The sequence below is a fragment of the Pteropus vampyrus genome, unplaced genomic scaffold (assembly GCF_000151845.1).
Source record: "Pteropus vampyrus isolate Shadow unplaced genomic scaffold, Pvam_2.0 Scaffold63, whole genome shotgun sequence".
Classification (NCBI taxonomy): domain Eukaryota; kingdom Metazoa; phylum Chordata; class Mammalia; order Chiroptera; family Pteropodidae; genus Pteropus; species Pteropus vampyrus.
In genome coordinates this window covers 1,667,215-1,692,332 of record NW_011888844.1, presented here as the reverse complement: position 1 = coordinate 1,692,332, position 25,118 = coordinate 1,667,215, and the positions used below count along the sequence as shown (strand labels likewise).

The window sequence follows — 25,118 nt, the reverse complement described above, 5'->3', positions numbered from 1 at the left end:
CAGTATGGAAATTGAAACGATCATTAAAAATCTACCAAAAAGTAAAAGTCCAGGACCAGATGGCTTCATCAGTGAATTCTAACAAACATCCAAAGATTTAATACCTATTCTCCTCAAACTCTTCCAAAAAATCGAAGAGGAGGCAATACTTCCTAACTCATCTTATGAGGCTAATATTATCCTGACACTGAACCTGGTAAAGATAACAGAAAAAAGAAAACTACGGACCAATATCTCTCATGAACACGGATGAAAAAATTCTAAATAAGATACTAGCTTACCAAATAAAACAACATATTAAAAAGATTATGCACCATTATCAAGTGGGCTTCATCCCAGCGGTCCAGGGATGGTTTAACATATGCAAATAGATTAATGTGATACACCACATAAACAAAATAAAGAATAAGAGTCATATGATCATATCAATAGATGCAGAAAAAGCTTTTGGTAAGATACGGCATTCATTTATGATCAAAACACTTAACAAAATCAGTATAGAAGGAAAGTACCTTAACATAATAATGACCATATATGACAAATCCTTAGCCAATATTATACCTAACAGTGATAAACTGAAAAATCTTTCCTCTAAGATCAGGAACACGACAAGTCTGTCTACTATCACCACTGCTATTCAATATAACATTGGAGGTCTTAGCAAGTGCAATCAGTCAAGAGAAAGAAAGAAAAGGCATTCAAATAGGAAATGAAGAGGTCAAACTGTCACTATTTGCAGATGGTATGATTCTTTATTTAGAAAACACTAAAAACTCTACAAGAACACTACCTGAAATAATAAACAAATACAGTAAAGTTTCTAAATACAAAATCAATGTTCAAAAATCCAAAATGTTTCTATATTCTAATAATGGGTTGTCAGAAATGAAATAAAATATTTTTTAATGATAGAAATTGCGTCTGTTATTTTGTTATGCCGATAAGTATGATCCCATCAGGAATTAAGAAATATGAATAATATGTGGCCTACTCATACACTTTCTCAACAATAACAATTTGGTACTCTTCCAAAGTACAAAAATAGCTTTGTAGGAGCTGTGGGATCAAGCATCATCTCATGAGGGACCAAAGAGGAGTCTTGCTCACCTGTATGTTTGGGTAATAGGCCTTGATTCCAGCTGTGGAATATACAGTGGTTCATGAACTCACTTCAGGCCCTCTCATCCATGGTCCAGAATCCCCTGGAAAGTACAGTCTTATATAGCTACCCACATATGAGTGAGACTTTGTGGAAGCTCAGGTTTCAGGTAGAGAAGGTTTAGCATACCACAGACAAAATTTGAATTTGTGTTCGTCAAGAGGGTAAGAGAAAAAGTTGACTTTATTGCTATCATTAGTCTCCTAAAACAGCACAGCTCACTGCCAAAAAAGATTTTTTTTGGCTTGTGATATCTCCAGTGGGAACAATGAGAGTATATCAGTGAGTGCCCAGCTTCCTCAGCTGTGTAAGACAGAGTCTTATTTTTCTCACACCACATCCAGAGTACTGAGTCATGAGCAGCCTTACTGGGGGCAAGAAGAGACTATGAGTAGCAGATGACTCTCAGAGGGCATTAAAAGGATGTGGATCTTATTGTGTTACAGACTACATCAAGAAACTTGTCCATGAGCTACTGGGTTTGTCTTGCCCTTGGATTTACCAACTGGCTTATAGATCTTCAAATGACCCAGGATAACCCCAAGAACTCCATGTACCTCGCCAACATATACTTTTACCCTGTGAATGGCTCCCTGTGCATGCTCTTGGTGGTGGTGAGAGCAAGCTTTGGCAAATGACTAGTGAGCATATATGAAAAGCTGGCACAAATTTGTGGACCAGGGAGAGACCACAAACTTAAGCTTTCATGCTACCCCCTTGGAAAATAAAAGAGAGGCTTTTGGCATCGGCCTGGTCTATTGCAGAATTGGAGAAGACATATAAAACTAGAATTCTGCCACAAGAGGGAGAGTGAAGTGTGGAGGAGGTATAGCTATAGAAGGTTCTAAAAAGCTTCATAATCTCTAGCAAGGCTAATGGAAGGTATTTCTCTCCTGAAGTCAGTCGATAAAGAATGAAGATGTGACTGTTACTTTAAATACAAAGACAGCAACACAAGACTTCAGGAACATGAACTATCAAGGAAATATGACACCACAAAAATATTACAATAGTCTTCCAGTAACCAACCACAAACATGGAGATCTGTGATTTATCCAAGAAATAACTCAAAATAGCTGTTTTAAGGAAGCTTAATAAGAGACAAAAAAAGAAAGACAATTTAACAAAATCAGGAAAACAGTATGCAAAATAATTGTGTACTTTAACAAAGAGATAAAATCCTTAAAAAAGAAACAGACAGAAATTTTGGTATTAAAGAACACAGTAAATGAAATCAAAATGCAATAGAGAGCATCAAGCAGCAGAGATGAAACAGAAGAAAAGAATCTATAAATTACAAACAGGACATTTTAAATTATTGAGTCAGAAGAGAACAAAAAAAAAGAATAAAAAAGAGTGAAGAAAGCCTACATGACCTATGAGATACCATCAAAAGAAACAATCTATCAATTACTGAAGTCATAAACCTTAGAAGCCAGGAAAAAGTGGAATGATACATTTAAAGAGCTGAAAGAAAAAAAACTGTCCACCAAGAAAACCCTATCCATCAAAACAGCAGAGTTGTCCTTCAGAAGTTGTTAAGGGTGTGGCTCTGGGCAAAGATATGCTAACCACCAACTTCTGCTTCTGTAATCTGCTTGCTTGTTTGATGTTAACTAGGGTGTGGTTAATCTGTTTGCTTGTTTGATGTTAAACCAGGGTATGGTTCTAGGCTTTATAAATTGCCTCTTTTGGGAGCTCGGGGCTGATCTCCTCTAACCCTGTGTGGTAGAGAGTCAGTTGCCGGCCGGCTAATAAAGGCTCATAATTAATCTCAATTGGCTCCCTGGGTCTTAGAATCGTTCGCGCCATAATAAAGTGAAGGAAAAACACTTTCCGGACAAACAAAAGCTAAGAGAGTTCATTACTACTACACTTTTATTTTAAACAAAAAATGCTGAAAAGAGTTCTTCAAATTGAAATGAAAGAAAACTGATTAGTAACATAAAAACATGTGAATTTACTTAACATGCTGGTAAAAAATTTATAGTCAAATTCAGAATATTCTATGAATGTAATATTGTGGTATGTTAACCACTACTTAATTGAAATTAAGTTCTTATCAATGTATATTTGTAAAACTGATGTTAACCACAAAGCAAAAATCTACAGTAGATACACAAAAGATAAAGAGAAAAGAATCAAATCTTATTACTATGGAAAAAAAAATTCACAAAGAAGGCAGTAAGAGAGGAAGGAAGAAACAGGACAACTACAAAATAGCCTGAAAATAATAAGATAACATTAATAAGTCCTTGACTAAAATAATTACTTTAAATGTAAATGAATTAAATTTACCAAACAAAGGGCATGGAGTGACTGAATAGGTTAAAAGAAAAAACAAGATCTAACTAGATCATGCTTACAAGAGACTCACTTCAGCTTTAAGAACACCCAAAGGCTCAAAGTGAAGTGATAGAATAACATATTCCATGCAAGTAGAAACCAAAAGAGAGCAAGATGAACTATACTTATATTAGACAAAATAGACTTTAAGCAAAAAATGAAAGTAACAAAATTAACATTATGTAAAGATAAGGGGTAAATTGATCAAGACAATATAGCAATGGTAAATATACATACAGTGAGCATTAGAGTACCTAAGCAAATACTAACAGATCTAAAGTGAGAAATAGACAAAAATATAATAATAGTTGGGACTTTCAACAATGCATAGATCCTCCAGATATAAAATTAATAAGGAACTATTGAATTTAAACTATATTTTATACATAACTGGTCTAACAGACAGATACAGAACATTTCATCCAATAACAGCAAAATACATGTTTCTCTCAAGAGCACATGGAAGTCTCCAGGATAAATTATATGATAGTTCCCAAACAAGTCTTAGAAATTTAAGATTAAAATCATTCCAAACATTTTCCAACAACAATGGTATGAAACTAGAAACCAATAATATGAGAAAAACTGGAAAATGTACAAATATGTGCATATTAAATAGCATATTCCTGAACAACCAATGAATCAAAAAAATAAATTAAAAGGGAAATCAAAAGAGATAAAAACGTACATGGACACAAAGGAAATTAGAAACACAAATTAGAAACAAAACATATGAGATGCTGCAAAAGCAGCTCTAATTCAGAAGTCTATCACAATAAACACTTACATTAAGAAAAAGGAGATATCACAAGTAAACAACCTAACTTTACATATTAAAGAACTAGAAAAAGAACAAACTAAGCCAAATTTATAAGGAAAAAAAAGAGCAAAAATAAATAGAGTTTAGAAAAACAAAAATAAAATCAATAAAACTAAGATCTTTTTTAAAAAGTTAAACAAAACTGACAGACCTTTAGTTAAGACTGAGGAAAAAAGACTCAAATAAATAATATTATAAATGAAAGAGGATCCATTATAACCAATACCACTGGAATACAAATGATTATAAGAAACTACTATGAACAAATATATGCCAGCAAGTTGAATAACTTAGAAGAAAGGGATAGATTCCTAGAAAAATACAACCTACCAAGACTGAGTCATGAATAGAAAATCTGAACTGACTAATAATGCATAAGGAGATTGCTACAAAACCAAAAATCTCTCAACAAAGAAATTCTCAGTACCAGATGGATTCTCTGATGAATTCTACCAAACATTTAAAAAATAATTAATTCAATTCTTTAACACTTTCAAAAACATCAAAGATAAGATAATATTACCAAACTCATTTTATGAGACCCACATTACCCTCACACCAAAGCCATATAAGAACACTACAAAAAAAGAAAATATAGGTCAATATCCTTGATGAATATAGATACAAATATCTTCAAAAATATTGCAAACCAAATTCAACAGCACCTTAAAATGATTATAGACTGTGATCAAGTGGGATTCATCTCTGGGATGCAAGGATAGTTCAACATATGGAAATCAGTAAACATGATACTTTATATTAATAGAATGAAAAATAAAAATCATATAATCATTTCAATAGATGCAGTAAAAGCATTGACAATATATATCTTTTCATATAAAAAACTCTCCAAAAATTGGCTATAGAAGAAATGTACATCAACATAATAAAGGCCATACATGACAAAACTCACATCTAACATTATACTTGATGGTGAAATATTAAAATATTTTCTTCTAAGATTGAGAATAAGACAAGTTTTCCCACTCTTTCAACTTTTATTCAAGATAATACTAGAAGTCCTAGCTAGAGCAATTAATTAAGAAAATAAATTTTAAAAAAATCTGAATCGAGAAGAAGTAAAATTATTTCTGTTGCAAACATATGATCTTATATAGAGAAAATTCTAAAGACTACAAAAATCAAAAAATTCAGTGAAGTTGCAGGATACAAAATCAACATACAGAAATTGTTGCATTTTTATAAACTAAAAACAAAGCATCTGAAAAACAAAGACCAAATCTCATTCACAATGGCTAAAAACAATAAAGTACTCAGGAATATATTTAACCAAGGAAGGTAAAGATCTGTACACGAAAAACTATAGGACTTTGATGAAAGAAAATTAAGAATACACAAATAAATGGAAAGATATCCCAAGTTTTTGGATCAGAAGAATAATATTGTTAAAATGCCCCACAGTACCAAAAGCCATCCATAGATTAAATAAAATCCTGATCAAAATCCTAATGTCATTTTTCACAGCAATAGAAAACATAATTTATTTATTTATTTATTTATTTATTTATTTATTTATTTATTTATTTATTTTATGGAACCACAGTAGATTATAAATAACCAAAGCATTCCTGAGAAAGCAGAAAAATGCTGGAGATATAACACTTCCTCATTACAAACTATACTACAAAGTTATAGTAATGAAAACTTCATGGTACTGAAATAAAAACAGAAATGTATACCAATAGAACAGAATCAAGAACCCAGAAATAAACCCATGCATATATGGTGAACTAATCATGTATGAGGGCACCAGGAACACACAACAGGGAAAGGATAATCTTTTTGATAAATGGTTCAGGAAAAACTGTCCACCTGTGAAAGAATAAAAGTGGAACTCTATTTTATACAACTCACAAAGATTAACTTGAATTAGATTAAAGACTTAAACATAGGAACTGAATGTTCAACTCCTAGTAAAAAAAAAAACACAAAAAAAAGCTCTGCGATATTTTCTTGACATTGATCTTTTATATATGACACCAAAGGTACAAGAAACAAGGGCAAAAATAAACAAGTGGGACTACATCAAACTTAACAGCTACTCCACAGCAAAGGAACAATCAATAAAATGAAAAGGCAGCCTGTGGAATGAGACAAAATATTTACAAACCATGTAATTATGAGGGGTTAATATCCAAAATATATAAAGAAACCACACAAGTCAATATAATATTTTTTATTTAAAAAATGTGCAAAAATCTTAGCAGACATTTTTCCAAGAGAGTTATACAAATGACCAATAGCTACATGAAGAGATACTCATTATCCCCGATTTTTAGGGTAAGCCATATCAAAACTAGAGAATGAGATATCACCTTACACCCGTTAGAATGGCTCTTGCTAAAAAGAAACAACAGTGTTAGTGAAGATGTGGAGAAAAGGTAACACTTGTGCACTCTTGGTGCAAGTGTAAATTTGCAGCCCCTATGGACAACAGAATGTAGGTTTTTCAAAAATGAAAAATAGAACTATCATATCATATAGCAATCACACTTCTGGGGATATATCCAAAGGAAATAAAATCACTCTATTTTTTTGATTATATATGTGTGTGTGTGTGTGTGTGTGTGTGTGTGTGTGTGTGTGTGTATACATATATATACACACACATATACGTATACATAGTAGAAAAGACAGAGAATAGGATTTTAAAGATGCATATAGACTAGTATATTCAGATGTGATAATGGTGACGTTTTCCCCTGTTTATCTCTATTAGCTGAGAGTGGGGTGCAAAGATTTGAGAAGACAGAGAAAGGTGAGAAATATTCATCTTCAAGAATAGGAAAGCCTTGAACAGACAAGAGAAGTTTAGTACCATTGCCAGGTAACATTAATGGCTCACTTGCAGTTTGTCATCATAAATTTAAAGCCAATTATCATGGTTCCATGTTTCTCCTCAACCACATTCAACTTGCAAAGGCATCACTGTGGAGTAAAGAGAGAGCTGAATTTATCTAAAATTAGGGTTTTGTCAGCAGAGATGTCAAAATAAAAGTGGGGAAAGGCAATCGAAGATGTACGAAGGAAAATATGTGTGCTGATTCATCATAAGCCTATAAGAATCTAAGATAGGTATAGATCTAAAATGGATAAGAACATAAGTAAAAACATAGGGAGGGGATTGACGAGCAATAGTTCAAAGGTAGTAAAACCAATTGTTAGTTTTAGAGGGGTGGAAGAATTATTAGTGTGGGGGTATTAGAGGTATCTGAGGCAGTAGTTGGAGAGTGAAATATTAATTTGAGATTTTGAAGGGCTAAGTATGGGAGTGAGCTACTGAAATAAGATGGAAAACAAGATAACTGGAGAAAATAATGTCAAAAATTTGAGATGTTATGGTATGAGAATGATTATCTGCAAAATAAAATCACCAGGAATTCAGATAAGAGTACTGTTAGAAAGACAGTGGGTCAGACAGAAAAACATGGCAAAATGAAGGGGAATGACCTGGGAATCAGTATGATTGTAACAAGAAAAGGTAGCAGATGGTATAATCTAATGACATGAGATTCAAAGCTAACTAATTTTAGGGAACATGATTTAGAAATGCCATTGAAGAACCAAGCAGACACCTATTTCATCTCTGATTCCATAGGTAAGGGGTGATGTAGGAAGCAAAATACCACTACCACCCCACAGAGAGGGCCTCAGGAAAACAGTGTATTTCAGAGAAAGCCAGGTTTCAAATAGAGTAAGAAAGTAGAGGTATCATTCAAATAGGAAGCAGAGGAGGATATATTTAGTTTTTCTGATGACAGTGTTTCAAAGAGGTAATGCCCAATTGTGACATAATCCTCAGGCTTTTGTGATATAAGAGGGGAGAACAAATGTGGGCAGTATCAAATTAAAAATATCTTTATAAAAGCATTAGAGAGCTTACTTTTAATTTCTAGATCAAACCATTCTTTTCTTTGAAATTGTGTTTAATTTTCTAGTTCTAAAAGTAATACATACTCATTGAAAAAAATTCAAGCATTACAGAATGTATCATTTAAACAGAAAAAAGCCTTGCAATTTTTTAGAATTTGAATTTTTGAGTCAAAGAATTTCTAAATTTTCTTTTCATTATCGAGACTGTATTCCTTTGCATTGTTTACTGATCATCTACATATCTTTTTCTATAAATTACTTGTTCATATTCTCTATTTTTATGTCACCTTAATTGTATCTCTCTTATTGATTTTTATAAGCTTTTTATATTAGATTGTACCATAAGAAATTTCCATTTTTGTTGGTCAAAAATAGTTGAATATTGGCAATCTCATATGGTTCAACTTAAGACATGTGAATATTAATTGGTAGGTCCAGATCAATATGGTCTATATTATCTTAATTTTTTGTATTACTTTCAGCAATATTTTAGAGGAGATTGGCTTTTAAAATAAAGACCAATGTCCAAAGATGCAGATATTAAAGCCTACAAAAATACTGTTGTTTAATTCCCTATGAAGAATATTTTATTATCTACTTAATGACTCCTTTAAAAAATCAATTCACTGTACTTTCTTTTGTTGGAAATAATACAAATTATTCCTTTTTATTAGAACATGGAATGGTCTAATCTTCCTTACACATGAAATTAAGTATACCAATGTAGTAAAATAAAGTATTACTATATTGTATCTTGCTTTACCTTTTAAAGTACCTTCACATACATTTATTACTTCCCTTCTTTATAAAATAAGATGTGGTTATAAGTACACACATGCACACACACACACACACACACACACACACACACACACACATCCAGGGAGGTAAAATGGTCAAGGCCATGCAGCTATTTTGTAAAAGAGCATGAACTAGCCAAATCTCAAAGCAAAACACCCAAGATATTGATATAAAGTTTTTACTTCTGTTTAAAATAGAAACATCTATAAATTTATCATGAAAGAAACATCATTTACATTTAAAAATATAAACATATAGCTAAATTAAGCACATTAGTCATTAAAAACATTAAAAAGTATTAAAAAGAGTACTTACAATCTTAGAAGAGACATTTTCCCTGCCTGCCTATATGTTGCCAGGACTTTAGCACTGTAAGTTCAAAAAGGTAATGTTGAGTGATGACATCATAAAGAGACTGTAAATAACAGAAAGTTAAAGGGAAAGATAGTAATTATATTTTACAGTGCAAAGGTGCCTTTGAAATCTACTCTAAAATTGTAGCTCTGTTCATACACAATATTTTACCGCTTGAGCTGACAGACTTAGTTTTTCATTGATTGAATCTATCTGATTGTTTAATAAACATATAAATGTTTGATATCAGCCTATTTTAATGCTAGTTTTGAGCATGCATGTGTGTGTGCATGAGAGAGAGAGAGAGAGAGAGAGAGAGAGAGAGAGAGGGAGAGAGAAGCTCTATGAGCTGAAAGGAAAATAAAAGAACCTAAATATTTGTTTACAAAAAGCAACCGTAATCCTGTACATTTTCTTCACATTCAAGCTTTTTCCCCCTAAAATCTGTATATGTTCATGATGATTTCCCCTCAAAATTACTTGAATATAGTTTATTCTTAAATATATAAATAAGCAAAGAAAAAAATGTTTATTAAAATAGTACTGGCAAAGGTTTGGAGAAACATGGAGTGAGAGACGTCCTGAGATATTTCCCCTTGAAACAAAAATAAACCAAACATTGAAAACTCAAAAAAATAAAAAAAAATAAACATCCAAACTGTAAACCAGCACATCTGAGCATGGGATCTGTGCATAAGAGTGACCATAGGACAGAACCCTGGGTGCCGGGCGGTGGACTGGGAGAAATAAAGAAGCTGCCTCTCGCAACTGCCAGAGCTCCCTGTAGGAGGAGGAGGTGGGCAGAAGTTGCAGAGAGTTCCCTGTACAGCCCTGCCTGGGAGAGTTGTGAGTTCCATGCAGCCAGTTTCAGGGCCCAGTCAACAGGGCAGAAAGCAGAGAAGTTGGATGGCAGAGAAACAATATTTGATTTTTACCGGCCACAGTTGCAAAACCGAGGCTGAGCCACAGCTTGAAATGCCCAACCCAGAGGGACCCTCCCGCCATATTCTCTTAGACTGAACACCGCGAACCCCCAGGGGAATCAAAGCAAACACTACCAAAACTGTTGCTAACACTGACAGGGACTGAGACTGAGCGTGATTAAATATCAAGAAGAAAATAAAGGCATTATATAAAGGCATTATTAAGGCTTTAAATAAGGCAGGGATCCAAGAGGCTTAGACACTACCTGGAAACTAAAAGAAAAGTGCCTTCTTTGCAGCAGGCTAAAGAGAGATCTTTATATAATGAATCTTTCTGGTAAAAAAAGCAGAATACATTTCCATTAATGCTCAGGCAGAGAAATAGTCCACTAAACACCAGAAACAGCCAAGGTGACAAGGCATCTCAGAAAGAAAGAGAAAAATCTCCAGAAAATAAGCTTACAGACATAGAAATATGCAACTTAAATGACAGAGAATTCAAGGTGGTACTTCTGAAAAAACTCAGTGACTTCCAAAAGGATTCATATCAACATTTAAGGCATTTAGAAAAACAACTAGATGTTGGAGATTGAAATCCTCAAAAAGAATAGAATAAATCTTCTGGAGATACAAAACTCACTGCAAGAGTTGAAAAATGAAATGGCTGGATTGGGAAACAGAGTCTACCAAATGGAGGAAATGATCAGTGATTTCGAAGACAGAAATCTAGAAACAAATCAGAAGGAAGGAGAGAGAAACCAAAGAATGAAAAATAATGAAAGAGAAATACAAGAACTAGCTGATACCATCAGGAGAGGAAACATAAAAATAATGAGTATTATCAAAGGCGAGGAAAAAGAGCAGGGACTAGAAATTATTTTCAGACAAATAGTTGACAAGAATTTCTCAAATCTAAGGAATGAGCTGGAGCTTGGTATTCAAGAAGTCAACAGAACACCCAATTATCTCAACCTCAAAAGGTCTTCACCAAGACACATTATACCAAAATTATAAAAAATCAACTACAAAGACAGAATTCTAAGGGCAGCCAGGGAAAATAAGATAGTAACCTATGAAGTAAAAACAATTAGATTATTGTCGGTATTCTCAGCACATACCTTGCAAGCCAGAAAGGAGTGGAAAGAAATATTCAAACTATTAAGTGAAAGGAATTACCAGCCTAGATTAATGTATCCAGCTAAGTTCTCCTTCAGATATGAATGAGAAATTAAGACCTTCCAGACATACAAAAATTCAAGGTAATCTCCACTACAAGGCCTGCACTATAGGAAATAATGAAAGGGGTCAGCTCACCTAAAACAAAAAGAAAAAAAAAATGCATAATTAGGAGTAAGGTGACTATCAGGCAAATACAAGCAGAGGAGTGCAACTCTTACTAAAAACAGGACATTATAAGTTTAAATAATAAGAGAATTGCTATAGCAAGATAGTAATGAATGTTCAGCACACATAGGAACAAATTGAGACAATAGTGACTGAAAGTAAAGGAATCAAAGATCCAAATCTGCAAAGGAGAATGGAGATGAGGCAAATGCAGAAGAAAATTGGTGACTCTCTCTATATAACTATTCTTTACATATTCGAAATGGTAATCACACTCCAAAGATTCAGAACTGAAGTATATAATATAAAACAAGAAGGACCAGAAGGAAAACCTGGAAAAGGCAACCAAAACAACAACAACAACAACAACAACAACAACAACAAAAAAAAAAAACAGAAACATAAGGACAAGGAAGCAATTGAAACTCCACCTACCAGAAAGCAAAAGATAAAATGGCTGTAATTAGACTTCATATTTCAATAATCACCCTAAAGGTAAATGGATTGAACTCACCAATAAAAAGGCACAGATTTGCAGAATGGATCAAAAAACAAAACCCAGCTATATGCTGCCTCCAGGAGACACATCTCAGCTCCAAAGACAAATATAGACTAAAAGTGGAAGTGTGAAAAATGTTATTTCAAGCACATGGCGTTCAGAGAAAAGCGGGAGTAGTGGTACAATATCAGATGAAATAGACTTCAAAATAAAAAAAATATATAAAGAAAGATACAGAGGAACACTCATAATAATAAAAGAAATCATGCAACAAAAATATATAACACTTATTAATATCTATTCTGACAGTCAGGGAGCCCCGAAATATGTTAAGCCATTACTAACAGAACTGAAAGGAGAAACAGACAAAAACACCATTGTAATAGGGGATCTAAATATCCCACTTTCAGTTATGAACAGATCATCCAAACAGAAAATCAATAAGGAACTCACATCCTTAAATGATGCATTAGTCCAACAGGACATAATTGACCTTTACAGAGCCCTCCATCCCCAAACAGCTGCTAATATGTTCTTCTGTAGTGCACATAGAACATTCTCAAGGATTAACCACATACTGGGACTGAGAGATAACCTCAACAAATATAAGAAGGTTGAAATCAAACCAACCATATTCTCTGATCATAATGCCTTGAAACTAGAAATTAACTGCAAAAAAAAAAAAAAAGCGGGAAGAATCACAAATACATGGAGAATAAATGACATGCTACTGAAGAATAACTGGATCAGAGAAGAAATAAAGAGATCGAGAGATACATAGAAACAAATGATAATGATGGTACAACATCAAAACTTTTGGGACATGGCAAAAGCCGTCACAAGAGGAAAGTTCATATCATTACAGGCCCATCTCCAAAAACAAGAGTGAGCCCAAATAAACAACTTAACACTTCATCTTTAAAAAACTAGAAAAGGAAGAAGAAATGAAGCCTAAAGTCAACAGAAGGAAAGAAATAATCAAAATTAGAGCAGAAATAAATAAAGTTGAAAACAAAAATCAATAGAAAACTAAATGCAACAAAGAGATGGTTCTTTGAGAAGGTTGATAAAATTGACAAATTTCTGGTTAAATTCACTAAAGAAAAAAGTGAAAGGACACAAATAAACAAAATCAGGGATGAAAGAGGGGAATTACGACTGATCGCAGAAATACAAAGATCATTAAAGAATACTATGAAAAAGTATATAACAACAAATTTAATAACCTAGAAGAAATGGACCAGTACTTAGAAAGATACAACCTTCCTAGACCGAATCAGGAAACTGGAAAATATAAATAGACTAATCAGTAGTATGAAAATTGAAGCAATCATCAAAAACCTACCCAATAGAAAAAGTCGAGAAACACATGGTTTCACCGCTGCATTCTACCAAACATTCAAAAGAGATTTAATAACTATTCTCCTCAAACTTTTCCAAAAAAATGAAGAGGAGACAATACTCATTTTACAAGGCCAATATTATTCTGATACCGAAACCTGGTAAGGATAACACAAAAAAAGAAAACTATTGACCAATATCTCTCATGAACACAGATGCAAAAATCCTAAATAAGATACTAGCAAACAGAATACAGCAACACATTAAAAAGATTATACACCACAATCGAGAAGACTTCATCCTAGGGGCACAGTGAAGTTTCAACATACTCAAATCGATTAATGTGATGTATCACATAAACAAATTAAAAAATAAGAATCATATGATCATATCAATAGATGCAGAAAAAGCTTTCGACAAGATACAGCATTCAGTTATGATCAAAACGCTGAACAAAATCGGTATAGAAGAAAAGTACCTTAACATAATAAAGGCCATATATGACAAACCCTCAGTCAACATTATACTTAATGGTGATAAAGAAAAAAACAAACAAACAAACAAAAAAACAAAAAAGTTTCCAAGATCAGGAACAAGGCAAGGCTGTCCACTATCGCCACTCTTATTCAATATAACTTTGGAAGTCCTAGCGAATGCAATCAGACAAGAGAAAGATATAAAAAGCATCTAACTAGGAAACAAAGAAGTCAAACTGTCATTATTTGCAGATGACATGATTCTCTGTATAGAATAACCTAAAGACTACACAAGAACACTACTGAAAACAATAAGCAAATACAGTAAAGTTTCTGGATACAAAATCAACGTTCAAAAATCCATAGCGTTCCTGTACTCTAATAATGAAATGTCAGAAAAAAAGTGGAAATATAATTCCATTTGCAATTGTAAGAAAAGAATAAAATATCTAGGAATAAATATAACAAAACATGTTATATAATGAAAACTATAAGACCTTATTAAAAGAAATTGAAGAAGATACAAAGAAATGAAAAGATAATTTGTGTTCTTGGTTTGGAATAATCAACGTAGTTAAAATGACCATATTACCGAAATCATTATACAGATTTAATGCAATCCCATCAAAATCCTACCAGCATTTTTTAAAGAAATAGAACAAAAAATCATCAGGTTTATATGGAAGCACAAAAGACCCCGAATTGCCAAAGCCATCCTGGCAAAAAAGAACAAGGCTGTAGACATCACTCTGCCGGACTTCAAATTATACTACAAAGTGACAGTAATCAAAACAGCATGATATTGGCAGAAAAGAAGACACACGGACTAGTTGAACAGAATCGAGAGTCCAGAAGTAAATTCATATTTCTATTGGCCAAAAACATACAGTGGAGAAGGGAAAGCCTCTTCAATAAATGATGCTGGAAAACTGGAAAGCCATCTGCAAAAGAATAAAACTAGACTATTGTCTATCTCCACACACCAAAATTAACTCAAAATGGATTAAGGACCTGAATATAAGACCTGAAACAATAAAATGCATAGAAGAAAACAAGGATGTTGGACTTAAAGAGAATTTTATGAATTTGACCTCGAAGGCAAGGAAAGTAAAAGCTAAAATAAATGAATGGGACTACTTCAAACTTAAAAGGTTCTGCATAGTATAAGAAACCATCAACAAAGTAAAGAGACAACTATCCAAATGGGAAAATATATTTGCAAGCAATGCCTCTAATAAGAATCTAATATCCAAAATACACAAAGAACTCATACAACTCAATAACAACAAAAAAACCAAATAATCCAATCAAAAAATATTCAGAGTACCAGAACACATTTCTCCCTAGAAGACATATAAAAGGCCAACGAATATATGAAAAGATGCTCAATGTCACTAGTTATTAGAGAAATGAAAATCAAAGCCACAATGAGATATCATCCCAAACTGTTTAGAAGTGCTGTATTCAACAGGACAAGTAATAACAAATGTTGGAGAGGATGCAGAGAAAAAAAGATCCCTCATACACTGCTGGTGGGACTGCAAATTGGTCACTATGAAAAACAGTATGGAAGTTCCTCAGAAAACTAAGAATTGATCTATCATATGATCCAGCAATCCCTCTACTGGGTATTTACCCCAAAGACTTGAAAACTCATATCCGAAAAGATATTTGCACACCGATGCTCATAGCAGCATTATTCACAGTGGCCAGGACATGGAAGCAACCAAAGTGTCCTACAATAGATATTGGCTAAAGAAGCCGTGATACATATATACAATAGAATATTACTCAGCCATAAGAAGAGATGAAATACTGCCATTTGCTACAACATAAATGGACCTCAAGATAATCATGCAAAGCCAAATAATCCAGACTGAAAAAGTTGAAAATCACATAATATCACTTATATGTGGGATATAATTCTAAAAGCAAGAAACGAACAAGACAAACAGAGACTCATAGACATGGACAATAGAATAGTGGTTCCCAGAGTGTAGGGAGTGCGTGAGGAGGGGGGAGGTAGATGGAGTGAATGTGGTCAAATATAGGGTGACCGAAAGAAATCTAACTGTAGGAGGTGAGCACATAGTGCGTATATATATGCCTTACAGTTAAAGTGTACAGCTGAAACTTATTGGATTTCATTAACCAATGTCACCATAAAAACAAACAAACAAATAAATAAATAAATAAATAAATAAAATAGTACTGGCAAGTCTGAAAATGTTTATTTTTCTCCCCAACGCTGAAATCAACTTCTGTTATGTACAAAGTTATGTTAGGACAAGTTATCAAATGCTGCTTGGTAGGAAATTTGCAAATGTGAACTAGAAACTAGTGTGGGATGTAAAGATGTGTATAGTGATGATTGTCTTTTATGTATTCTAGATAACAAAATGTGAGCATTTTTACCCCTGGAGAGGAAGCAATTCATTATTTATTCTCAGCTTTTTATTACTTTTTGGGCAGCAATTTTTTTTGAAAGTTTATATTTTTATGTAATATCGACCCTATTTTATTTCAGAAAATGGAAGGAAAAGTTAATTTAAAACACCAAGTTATATTCCACTTGAGCAGTGCTTGCAGTAAGATGCCTCAGATACATTTCATTGCCCAAACTAAATTTACAAACCTGTCTCATAGCATTGCCTTCTGATGGAAAGTAATGCAAAGCCTTTCAAATTTTAATTACAAAATGAACCACAATCATATAAAGGAATAAACTGTGCGTGAAGAGCCTTGAAAAATGTTCTTACCCTCAGACCCAGGAATTTCACTCCTAGGAATGTGTCCTAAGCAACTTATTATTTCAGCATGAAGATATTCGTTATAGTTTTACATAAATTATTAAAATTCAGAAGTACTCTAAATGTCTAAGATTAGTGATTGGTTTCAGTAATCAATAGATTAAAACTCCATGAGGGCAGAAATCATGTCTGTTTTGCTCATCACTGTATTTCTAGCATTTGCATGAAAAGAAACAGGAACATGAAACTATACATACAGTTTGATATATACTATATAAAGCAAATTTATTTATTGTGAAAGATAGGAAGAAAATACATCAAAATTCTACTAGTGGGATTATAAATATTTTTATTTTCTGTATTAGTGTTTTTAATTTAAAAAATTTTATAAAATATGTATATATTGAGAAGCAAAAATAAGTAATGTTAACATTATATGTAAAACTTGCAAGTGCAAATAGAAATAACATTTGGAACATTTCTGTTCTTGGATTATTGATGCTGATAAGAAAATAAGCATTACTTTTAAAAACTGTTGCAGTAAGTAACAAACATAATAAACAAACAGAAACTCATGGATACAGGCAGCGGACTAATGGTTACCAGAGGATAGGGAGAGGGGAGAGGTAGATGGGAGTATAAGGGGTCAAATATTTGGTGACAGAAGGAAATCTAATTTTGGGTGGTGAACACACAATGCAATATATATGACAAACTGTTGAATTGTACACTTGAAATTTATTTGATTTTATTAATCAGTCACCCCAATAATTTTTAATAAAAAATGATTAAAACAATCAAATTGATATAAATATAAATACAGTTTCAATGGAAAAAATTACTTTGAAATTTCTAAGGATTAGTTAAGAAATATTAACTAAGTAATAAATATGAAAATATTAAGCTATAAATTGCGTATTCTTACTCTTATGGGAAGTAAGCTCAAACTTTTGATTTTTTATTTGTACATATTGTTATTGATTTAAAGGTTGAATCATAGGGAAGAAAATGAGTGGTGAAAGAACCATAGAAGGGCCTTGTAGTAGGCACTAGGAATATTTATGACTTAAGCAAAGCACATGCCTTCTATGACTTTGTCATCAAAGCAATACCAAGGAATGCCTTGGGGCTGGATGTCTCCTCCTCTTTTTCTGTTTTGTGCCATTTGTTTCTCTTTTTTCACCTCAAAGCTTTCTCAGAGTCATTTTAATGAGATTTTACCTGGATACAAACCAGAGCAGAATGGTAGGATATACACATATACTATGAGATTTGTCATGGGTCCTGGGCTTCTCCAAGGATGACTTTGAACTTTGAACAACAGCAACAACAAAAAATTCTCTTTTTTTTTGGCCACCAATTTCAGTCTTAACAACATTCACAGGAAGACTGGCAGGAGATCACAACTTCAATTGAACCTAAAGCTCCTATCATACTTTCTCTCTATTCTGGCCCTCACTTTCACTCTATTTTCTTTAATTTTTTCCCCTATAGCACTTATTACCTTCTACAGAACTTATTTATCTCCTACCTCTAAAATATAAGGTACAAGGTACATGAAGACATGGATTTTTGTCTTTTTTTTATTTACTAATGTATTTCCAGTGCCTAAATAGTGCCTGGCAAACAAATAGATGACATGCAGAAATTTTTATTGAATGAACAAATAAATGCTATAATCTAAGATACTATTATGTAGGGGAATGTTGGCTATCTCAGGTGTTTTCTTTCACTGAAAGAAGTATCATTAATGTCTATAGCCACTGAAAAACTGAGACTGAAATGATAAATGTTCTGCCATCCATTAATTATAAGACTAAATTGGCTATTAATTTTGAGCCGGAATCCATGAATATGTTGCATTTTCATTTTGCACTGGTCCTTTGCTGGCCCTGGTGATGAGAGTGGAATGATTTGAAAGACTGTATTTGGGAGTAAAACCATACTGAATTGAGATTCATAAAATCAGTGTTCAAATGTTGACCTGTCACTAATCATATGGCCCAGGAGAAGCCAATTAAATTTCCCTTAGTGTCTCAATCTGTAATAAGGATAGACCAGATGACTAGTTTACCTGAGGTAAAATAGTCTGTTAAAGATGTAAGAGGGCAGTAATAGAGTAAAATAGAGTTATATTCCACATTTTAAAAAAATAAGATAGGTTGTATTCTGTGTGGATATAGCCTATATAAAGCAAAGAAATCTGAATGTCTTTGCATATAGTACTGATACAGTATACTGTATAAAATAACAGTATACTGATACTGCAATTTTCAGACTGATCATTCTTCATATGTAATGAGAATAATTGATAATACTATAACTTTATAGATGTCAGTGGTTAAAGTCAAAAATATAGTCTGAAGTGGCCCTTCCAGCTCTATTCCCGCCATTACCCAAGAAGGTCCAATAGGTTAAAATAAGTCTGATGTATCTCAATTCCTAGGTTCTAATCATTCATTACTGTGCTCTCAAACTTTAATCAATAGATAATAAAAATGATTGTTACATGTGAGAATGCACACTTCGAGGCTTATCAAAAGGATCCTTCAGATGACTGAGTCATCTGACAATGAGTGGGGTTAAACTTGTAGCAAATTAAAAAGGGCAAAGTGAGATGTCAAACTTGAGTCAACAATTTTATGTTTCCTGGAACATGCAAGGCAAAGCCCAACATGAAGGCAGAGTTATTTCTGTTTTTCTGTTTGTTTGTTTGCTTTTATTATTGTTTATGATTTATCTCCCATGTTTATCAGAGTGTTGCTTCATAGTAAGTTTTCGATAAATATTTGTTGAATGCATAAATATTTAAGAGAGTGTATGATCAAAAAATAGTACTCAGGTAGAAGAAATAAAGGGCTGACAGGCAACAACTTAAATAGTAAAAAGTGGATGTTTTTTATAGAAACTCAGTAATATTTAATATTAGTTATTGTGTTGCAATTATTGTGGTCTTGTATAGTTTTAGTTAGACTATTTTATTTAAAGCGTGTGCTCAGAAATTATCATTTTCAAAGGTGCGCTGTAAACACTTGCATGCGCACAATTCTGAATCATGGAAATGCAAGAACTTATCATTGGAAAGGGCAATTTTCTAAAACTTATGAGAAAACTTTATTAAATATTGTATTTATATGTAAAACCCATAACAACTAAATGGTAACTAAACTTTGAGATAATAGCTAATAGTTCAGTGATAGAGTTTATTTGCTATTTATTCTGATTGATTAAATGGTAAAATTTCAAAAATGCAAAAGGCAAAGTAATCAAATTAGAGAGGCAACACCCATGCACTGCTTTTTTTTTGTTCTTAATGAAATACTATACATGCAACACCCATATTTTAGTAGGTAAGCATGTAGATCCAACTTATTTCTCCAACCTTTTTTTTTGTCATATTCTTCATATGCCCACTGAAACATGCTGTGATAGGCCTTATTGGTTGTCTATGCAATATTTTTCTTGTCCTCTCTCTTCCTTGCCTGTCATTGCTATAGAAACTAGGAATTCTATGTACATACTTTCCAAATCTTCCTTGCAGCCAGGAGTGGCCCCCTGACCTAGATTGGGCTAATAATAAATAAGAAAAATATTTCTAGGAGGTGCCTGGGATTTTATTTTGTGATAAAATCCCTACTTTCTTCTTACTTTGTATATTGTTAAATAACATCATGATGTTTGATAGTGCAGCAGTCATCTTACAAACATGAGGGGGGATATAGACAATATCAAAGATAACTCAGCAGGACTGTAAGAGCTTGGGTCTTGATGGCATTGTTAAGCCACTAAATCAATCATAGAGACATTCTTTTTAGGAATTTTGTTAAGAAAACAATAGTATATTATAATTTAAGCTGTTGTCAATGGGGATTTCTGTTACTTTTTAAAAATAATTTTTTATTTTTATTTTTCAATTATAGTTGGCATACAATATTATAATAGATTCAGGTGTACAACATGGTGATTAGACATTTATATAACTTAAAGAGTGATCAACCTGATCAATCCAGTACCCATCTGACACCATATATAGTTATTACAATATTATTGTGACTATATTCCTTATGATGTACTTTACATCTCTATGACTATTTTGTAACCACCAATTTGTACTTCTTAATCCCTTCCCCTTTTTTCACCCACACCTCAACCACCCCTCCTGTCTGGCAACCATCAAAATTTTTGTATATATAAGTCTGTTTCTGTTTAGTTTATTTTGTTCTTTAAATTCCACATGTAAGTGAAATCATATGGTATTTATCTTTCTCTGGTTGACTTCAGTGCAATATCCTCTAGGTCCATCCATGTTGTTGCAGATAAGATTTCATTCTTGTTTATGACTGAGTAATATTTCTTTATATATACATGTACTGCCTTTTCTTTATCTATTCATTCATTTGTAAACACACATATTGCCTCCATATTTTGGATATTGTAAATAATGCTGCAATGAACATATGGAGTCACACCTCCCTTTGAAGTAGTATTTTGGGTTTGTTTGGATAAATCCCCAGAAGTGAGATTACTGGGTCATTCTTTGTCACTTGTTATAGTTTCTGTTTTACAGTCTATTTTGTCTGGTACAAATATTGCTAAGCTAGCTTTTATTTTGTTTTGTTTTGTTTACATTTTCATTAAATATCTTCTTTCATCCCTTTACTTTCACTCTGTGTGTGCATTTCTATCTGAAGTGAGTCTCTTGTAGACAGCATATATAAGAGTTTTGTTTTCTTATCCATTCAGCCATCCTATGTCTTTTGATTTGTGCATTTACTCTATTTATATGGGAGAAAATTGAACTTTGGGTGGTAAATACACAATGCAATATACATATGATGTATTATTGAATTGTATGCTTAAAACCTATATAATTTTGTTAACTAATGAAACCCCAATAAGTTTAATAAAAATAAAATAATTGTTGATAGATAAATAGTTATTGCCATTTTATTATTTATATTTTTAATCTTTTCTTTTCTTCTTAAAAAAAATCCCTCTAAAATTTCTTATAATACTGCTTTGGTGAAGATGAACTTTTTTAGCTTTTCCTCTCTGGAGGCTCTTTATCTGTTCTTCAATTCTACATGATAGCTTTGCTGGGTATAGTAATCATGGTAGTATATCCTTGCTTTTCATCGTTTTGAATATTTCTTGCCAATCCTTTCTGTCCTGCAAAATTTCTGTTGAGAAATCAGCTGATAGTTTTATGGGAAATCCATTATAGGTAGCTATCTGCTTTTCTCTTTCTGCTTTTAAAATTCTCTCTTTGTCTTTTTAAACTTTGACATTTTAATTATGATATATCTCGCTGTGGGCCTCTCTAAGTTCATGTTGCTTGAGACTCTCTGTGCTTCTTGGGCTTGTATATATATATTTCCTCCACCTGGTTAAGAAAGTTTTCCATCATTATTTCTAAAATAGGTTTTCAATTTCTTGCTCTCTCTTTTCTCCTTCTGATATCCTTAGGATGTGAATGGTGGTACACTTTATGTTGTCTCAGAGTCCCTTAAACTATCCTCATTTATTTTTTATTTTTTATTTTTTACTTTTTTGCTGTTCTGTTGGGTGTTTTTCACTACCTTATTATTCAAATCACTGATCTGAGCCTTTGCTTAATTTAATCTACTGTTGATTCCTTGATATATTTTTTACTTTAGTTATTGTATTTTTATTTCTAACTCTTTTTTTTTATGTTTTCTATCTCCATTTTTTATGTTTTGTATCTCTTTGTTAAAGTTCCCACTGAGTTCATCTACTCTTCCTCTTAGTTCATTGAGCATTCTTACAACCAGCATTTTGAACTCTACATCTGGTAGATTGCTTGTCTCCATTTTGTTTAGTTCTTTTTCTAGAGCTTCATTATATACTTTCATTTGGAACATGTTGTTGTTGCTGTTGCTGTTGTTGTTGTTATTGTTGTTGTTGTTGCCCCATTGTGGCTGCCTCCCTGTGTTTGTTTCTATGTATTAGGTAGGGCTGCTATGTCTCCCAATCTTAGTAGAGTAGCCTTATGTAGTAGGTGTTCTATGGAGCCTAGTGGTTTGGTCTCCCAGGACCCCTGAACTGAGTGCTCTAGGTGTGTCCCTGTTGGGTTATGTGTGCTTTCCTGTTGTAGTTGAGCTTTGATTTCTATTTGCATGTCAGTGGGAGGGATTGACCCTTAGGCTGATTGGCTGTGAGGATTGGCCAATGAGAGGCTGACCCTATTGAACGGGATTTACTTTCACATGGCTCTGATTCCTGTTCAGTCTGTCCTTTGGGTGCGTTGTCCTCAAATGCAGCCTTGGATGGTACTCCAACTGCCCAAAGCCATCCATCAGACATGTTGACTGTGGAACCTCTTGGGAGGGGCCCTACCATAGGCCAAGTTCAGCTGCAACCTGTGGCCTACCTAAGGCCACTTGTCAAGAGGCTCCAAGCAATCCACAGATGGCTGCCACTCACGCTGGACTTGGAGGTGCCTCGAGAGGCCAAGTTGCAAACCGAGGTTGGCAGCTACTAGTGCTGGGCTTGGAGCTGCTCAGCAAGAGATACAGGACACTCCAAGGTCAGATGTTGCTTGTTTCGGTTGTGTGAACCTTTTGGAGATTTTATGAAAGTCCATAGCATGAGTGAAGACATGCTATTTTTATGGAAAAACCACTGGAAGTGGCTTGGGTGGGCCTGCAAGTTGGGAGGGTCAGGGTCTCAGGGAATCATCAGGGGTGACCAGTATTATCAGGATTGATGGAGACTCAGATATGGCTGTCACATGCTGAGAGTGGGGAGTGGGGAGAGCTCAACAGAGAAAGCTGCTCCTTCAGCCTTTGCCCGAAGCCAGACAATTCAGTATCTCCCATATGCCCCTGGAGCCTTTTGAGCTGTTGCCATAGAGCTGGAGCTCAGAGAGAGTGAGTCTCTCAGTGAGTAAGTCTATGCAGACCCCTTAATAGGAATGTCTGTTATTCACTCAGCCCTCTATCTCATTCAGTCACAATGTCTGTTGAATTTCACAACCAGAAATTGTGGGGACTTCTCAGCACTGGAACCCTGAGCTGGGGAGCCTGGTATGGGGCTGAGATCCCTCACTCCTTTGAGGGAATCTCTGCAGCTGAGATATATCTTTCTATTCTCAACTGTGGGGCCAACATGTTTTACATCTCCACCTTTTCTATAAATCTCAAGGTGGCCTCTTCAGTATATCCCCAGTTGTAGGACTTCTATTTAGACTACAGGTTATTTCCAATGATGGCTGTTCTGTAGTTTGGTTGTAATTTTGATATTGTTGTGAGAAGAGGTGAGCACAGCATTTACCTATTTAACCATTTTGACTGAAACTCTGTTACTTTTTTTTAGAAAATAATAACTTATCCAACCCTCCATGCCAATTTAGGACTTTGTGCTCTTTTTTAGTGTCTGTTCTTTTGTCTAAAATAGTATTCTTTTCTCTGTTTTTGTATCATTTCTTTTTAATAAAGAACCAGATAAAATATCAATTGTTCTGTGAAACCTTTCTTTGAGATTGAGAGTGAGTTCTAGCCAATAATATTGAGGGAAGTCTTCTGGGAAAGGTTTTCACATTCTTAAGTAGGAATCACCAGTAAAGACAGTCCACTTTCACCTCTTAGAAACATTCATATCTTGTTGCTATGCTCAAAAGCAATGCAAAAACTATCTTGTTACCATGAAGAGGGTCAGACAAAAGGCAAAGTTAAACAACTAAGGTGGCAGAACTTAGAGATAGAAGTTAGGTTATTTAAGACACTGGTGATCTCCTGAATTAACCAACAATAAAATTTATTCTTTCTCTAAACATTCTTCTATGTAACATAATAAATGCCATGGTTGCATAAACTTATTTGAATTAGGAGTTTCTAATATTCACAGCTAACTAATAGAAAATATAAAGGTGGCAAATGATGAAAATAAACAGGAAAAAGTCCTTTGAATCTATTAAAACAAGTTAGTCTAGTTAGTTTCAGTATAACTGGAATGTCCATTCAAGAGCACATAAATAGAACACAAAAATTATTATTGCTTATTATTTGTAGGTTAAAGTTTTCACTAATGATGCATTGTTTTTAGGACATGTACATTTTGCATTAGCAGTGGGAAGTTTGCTTTAATGTCATCATCTGAATTCCTTTTATGTCTATCTGAAAGATAGCTGGCCAATAGTAGAGATATTGTCTGTATTTCCTCCCATTCACTTGGTTGCTACTTCATTCTATTCCAGATTTTTTTTTTTTTAAGATTACATTTATGGCGAAGGTTGAAACTGCAATTAAGTATAGGCTTAGTATTATGGGCTTTAGCACAAGTGACTCACATTTGAGCCTGTGGTTTTCTCCTTAACAAATTCCCAATTTAGATCAAACTCTCAGATTAACTGAAGGGTATGATAAAAAAAATAAGGCATTTGCAACACTTTT

The 25,118-nt window shown here is 33.5% G+C and overlaps 1 protein-coding gene across 1 annotated transcript in view; it reads right to left on the bottom strand.

Moving 5' to 3' along the window:
* CYLC1 (cylicin 1) overlaps positions 1–23,031 on the bottom strand; it is a 56,903-nt gene extending 33,872 nt beyond the window's left edge. The window contains exon 1 of the mRNA XM_011361167.1: positions 22,910–23,031. Within this exon, the coding sequence (XP_011359469.1) occupies positions 22,910–23,031 (122 nt within the window). The remainder of the gene's footprint in view (positions 1–22,909) is intronic.
* Between the last annotated feature and the right edge of the window lie 2,087 nt (positions 23,032–25,118).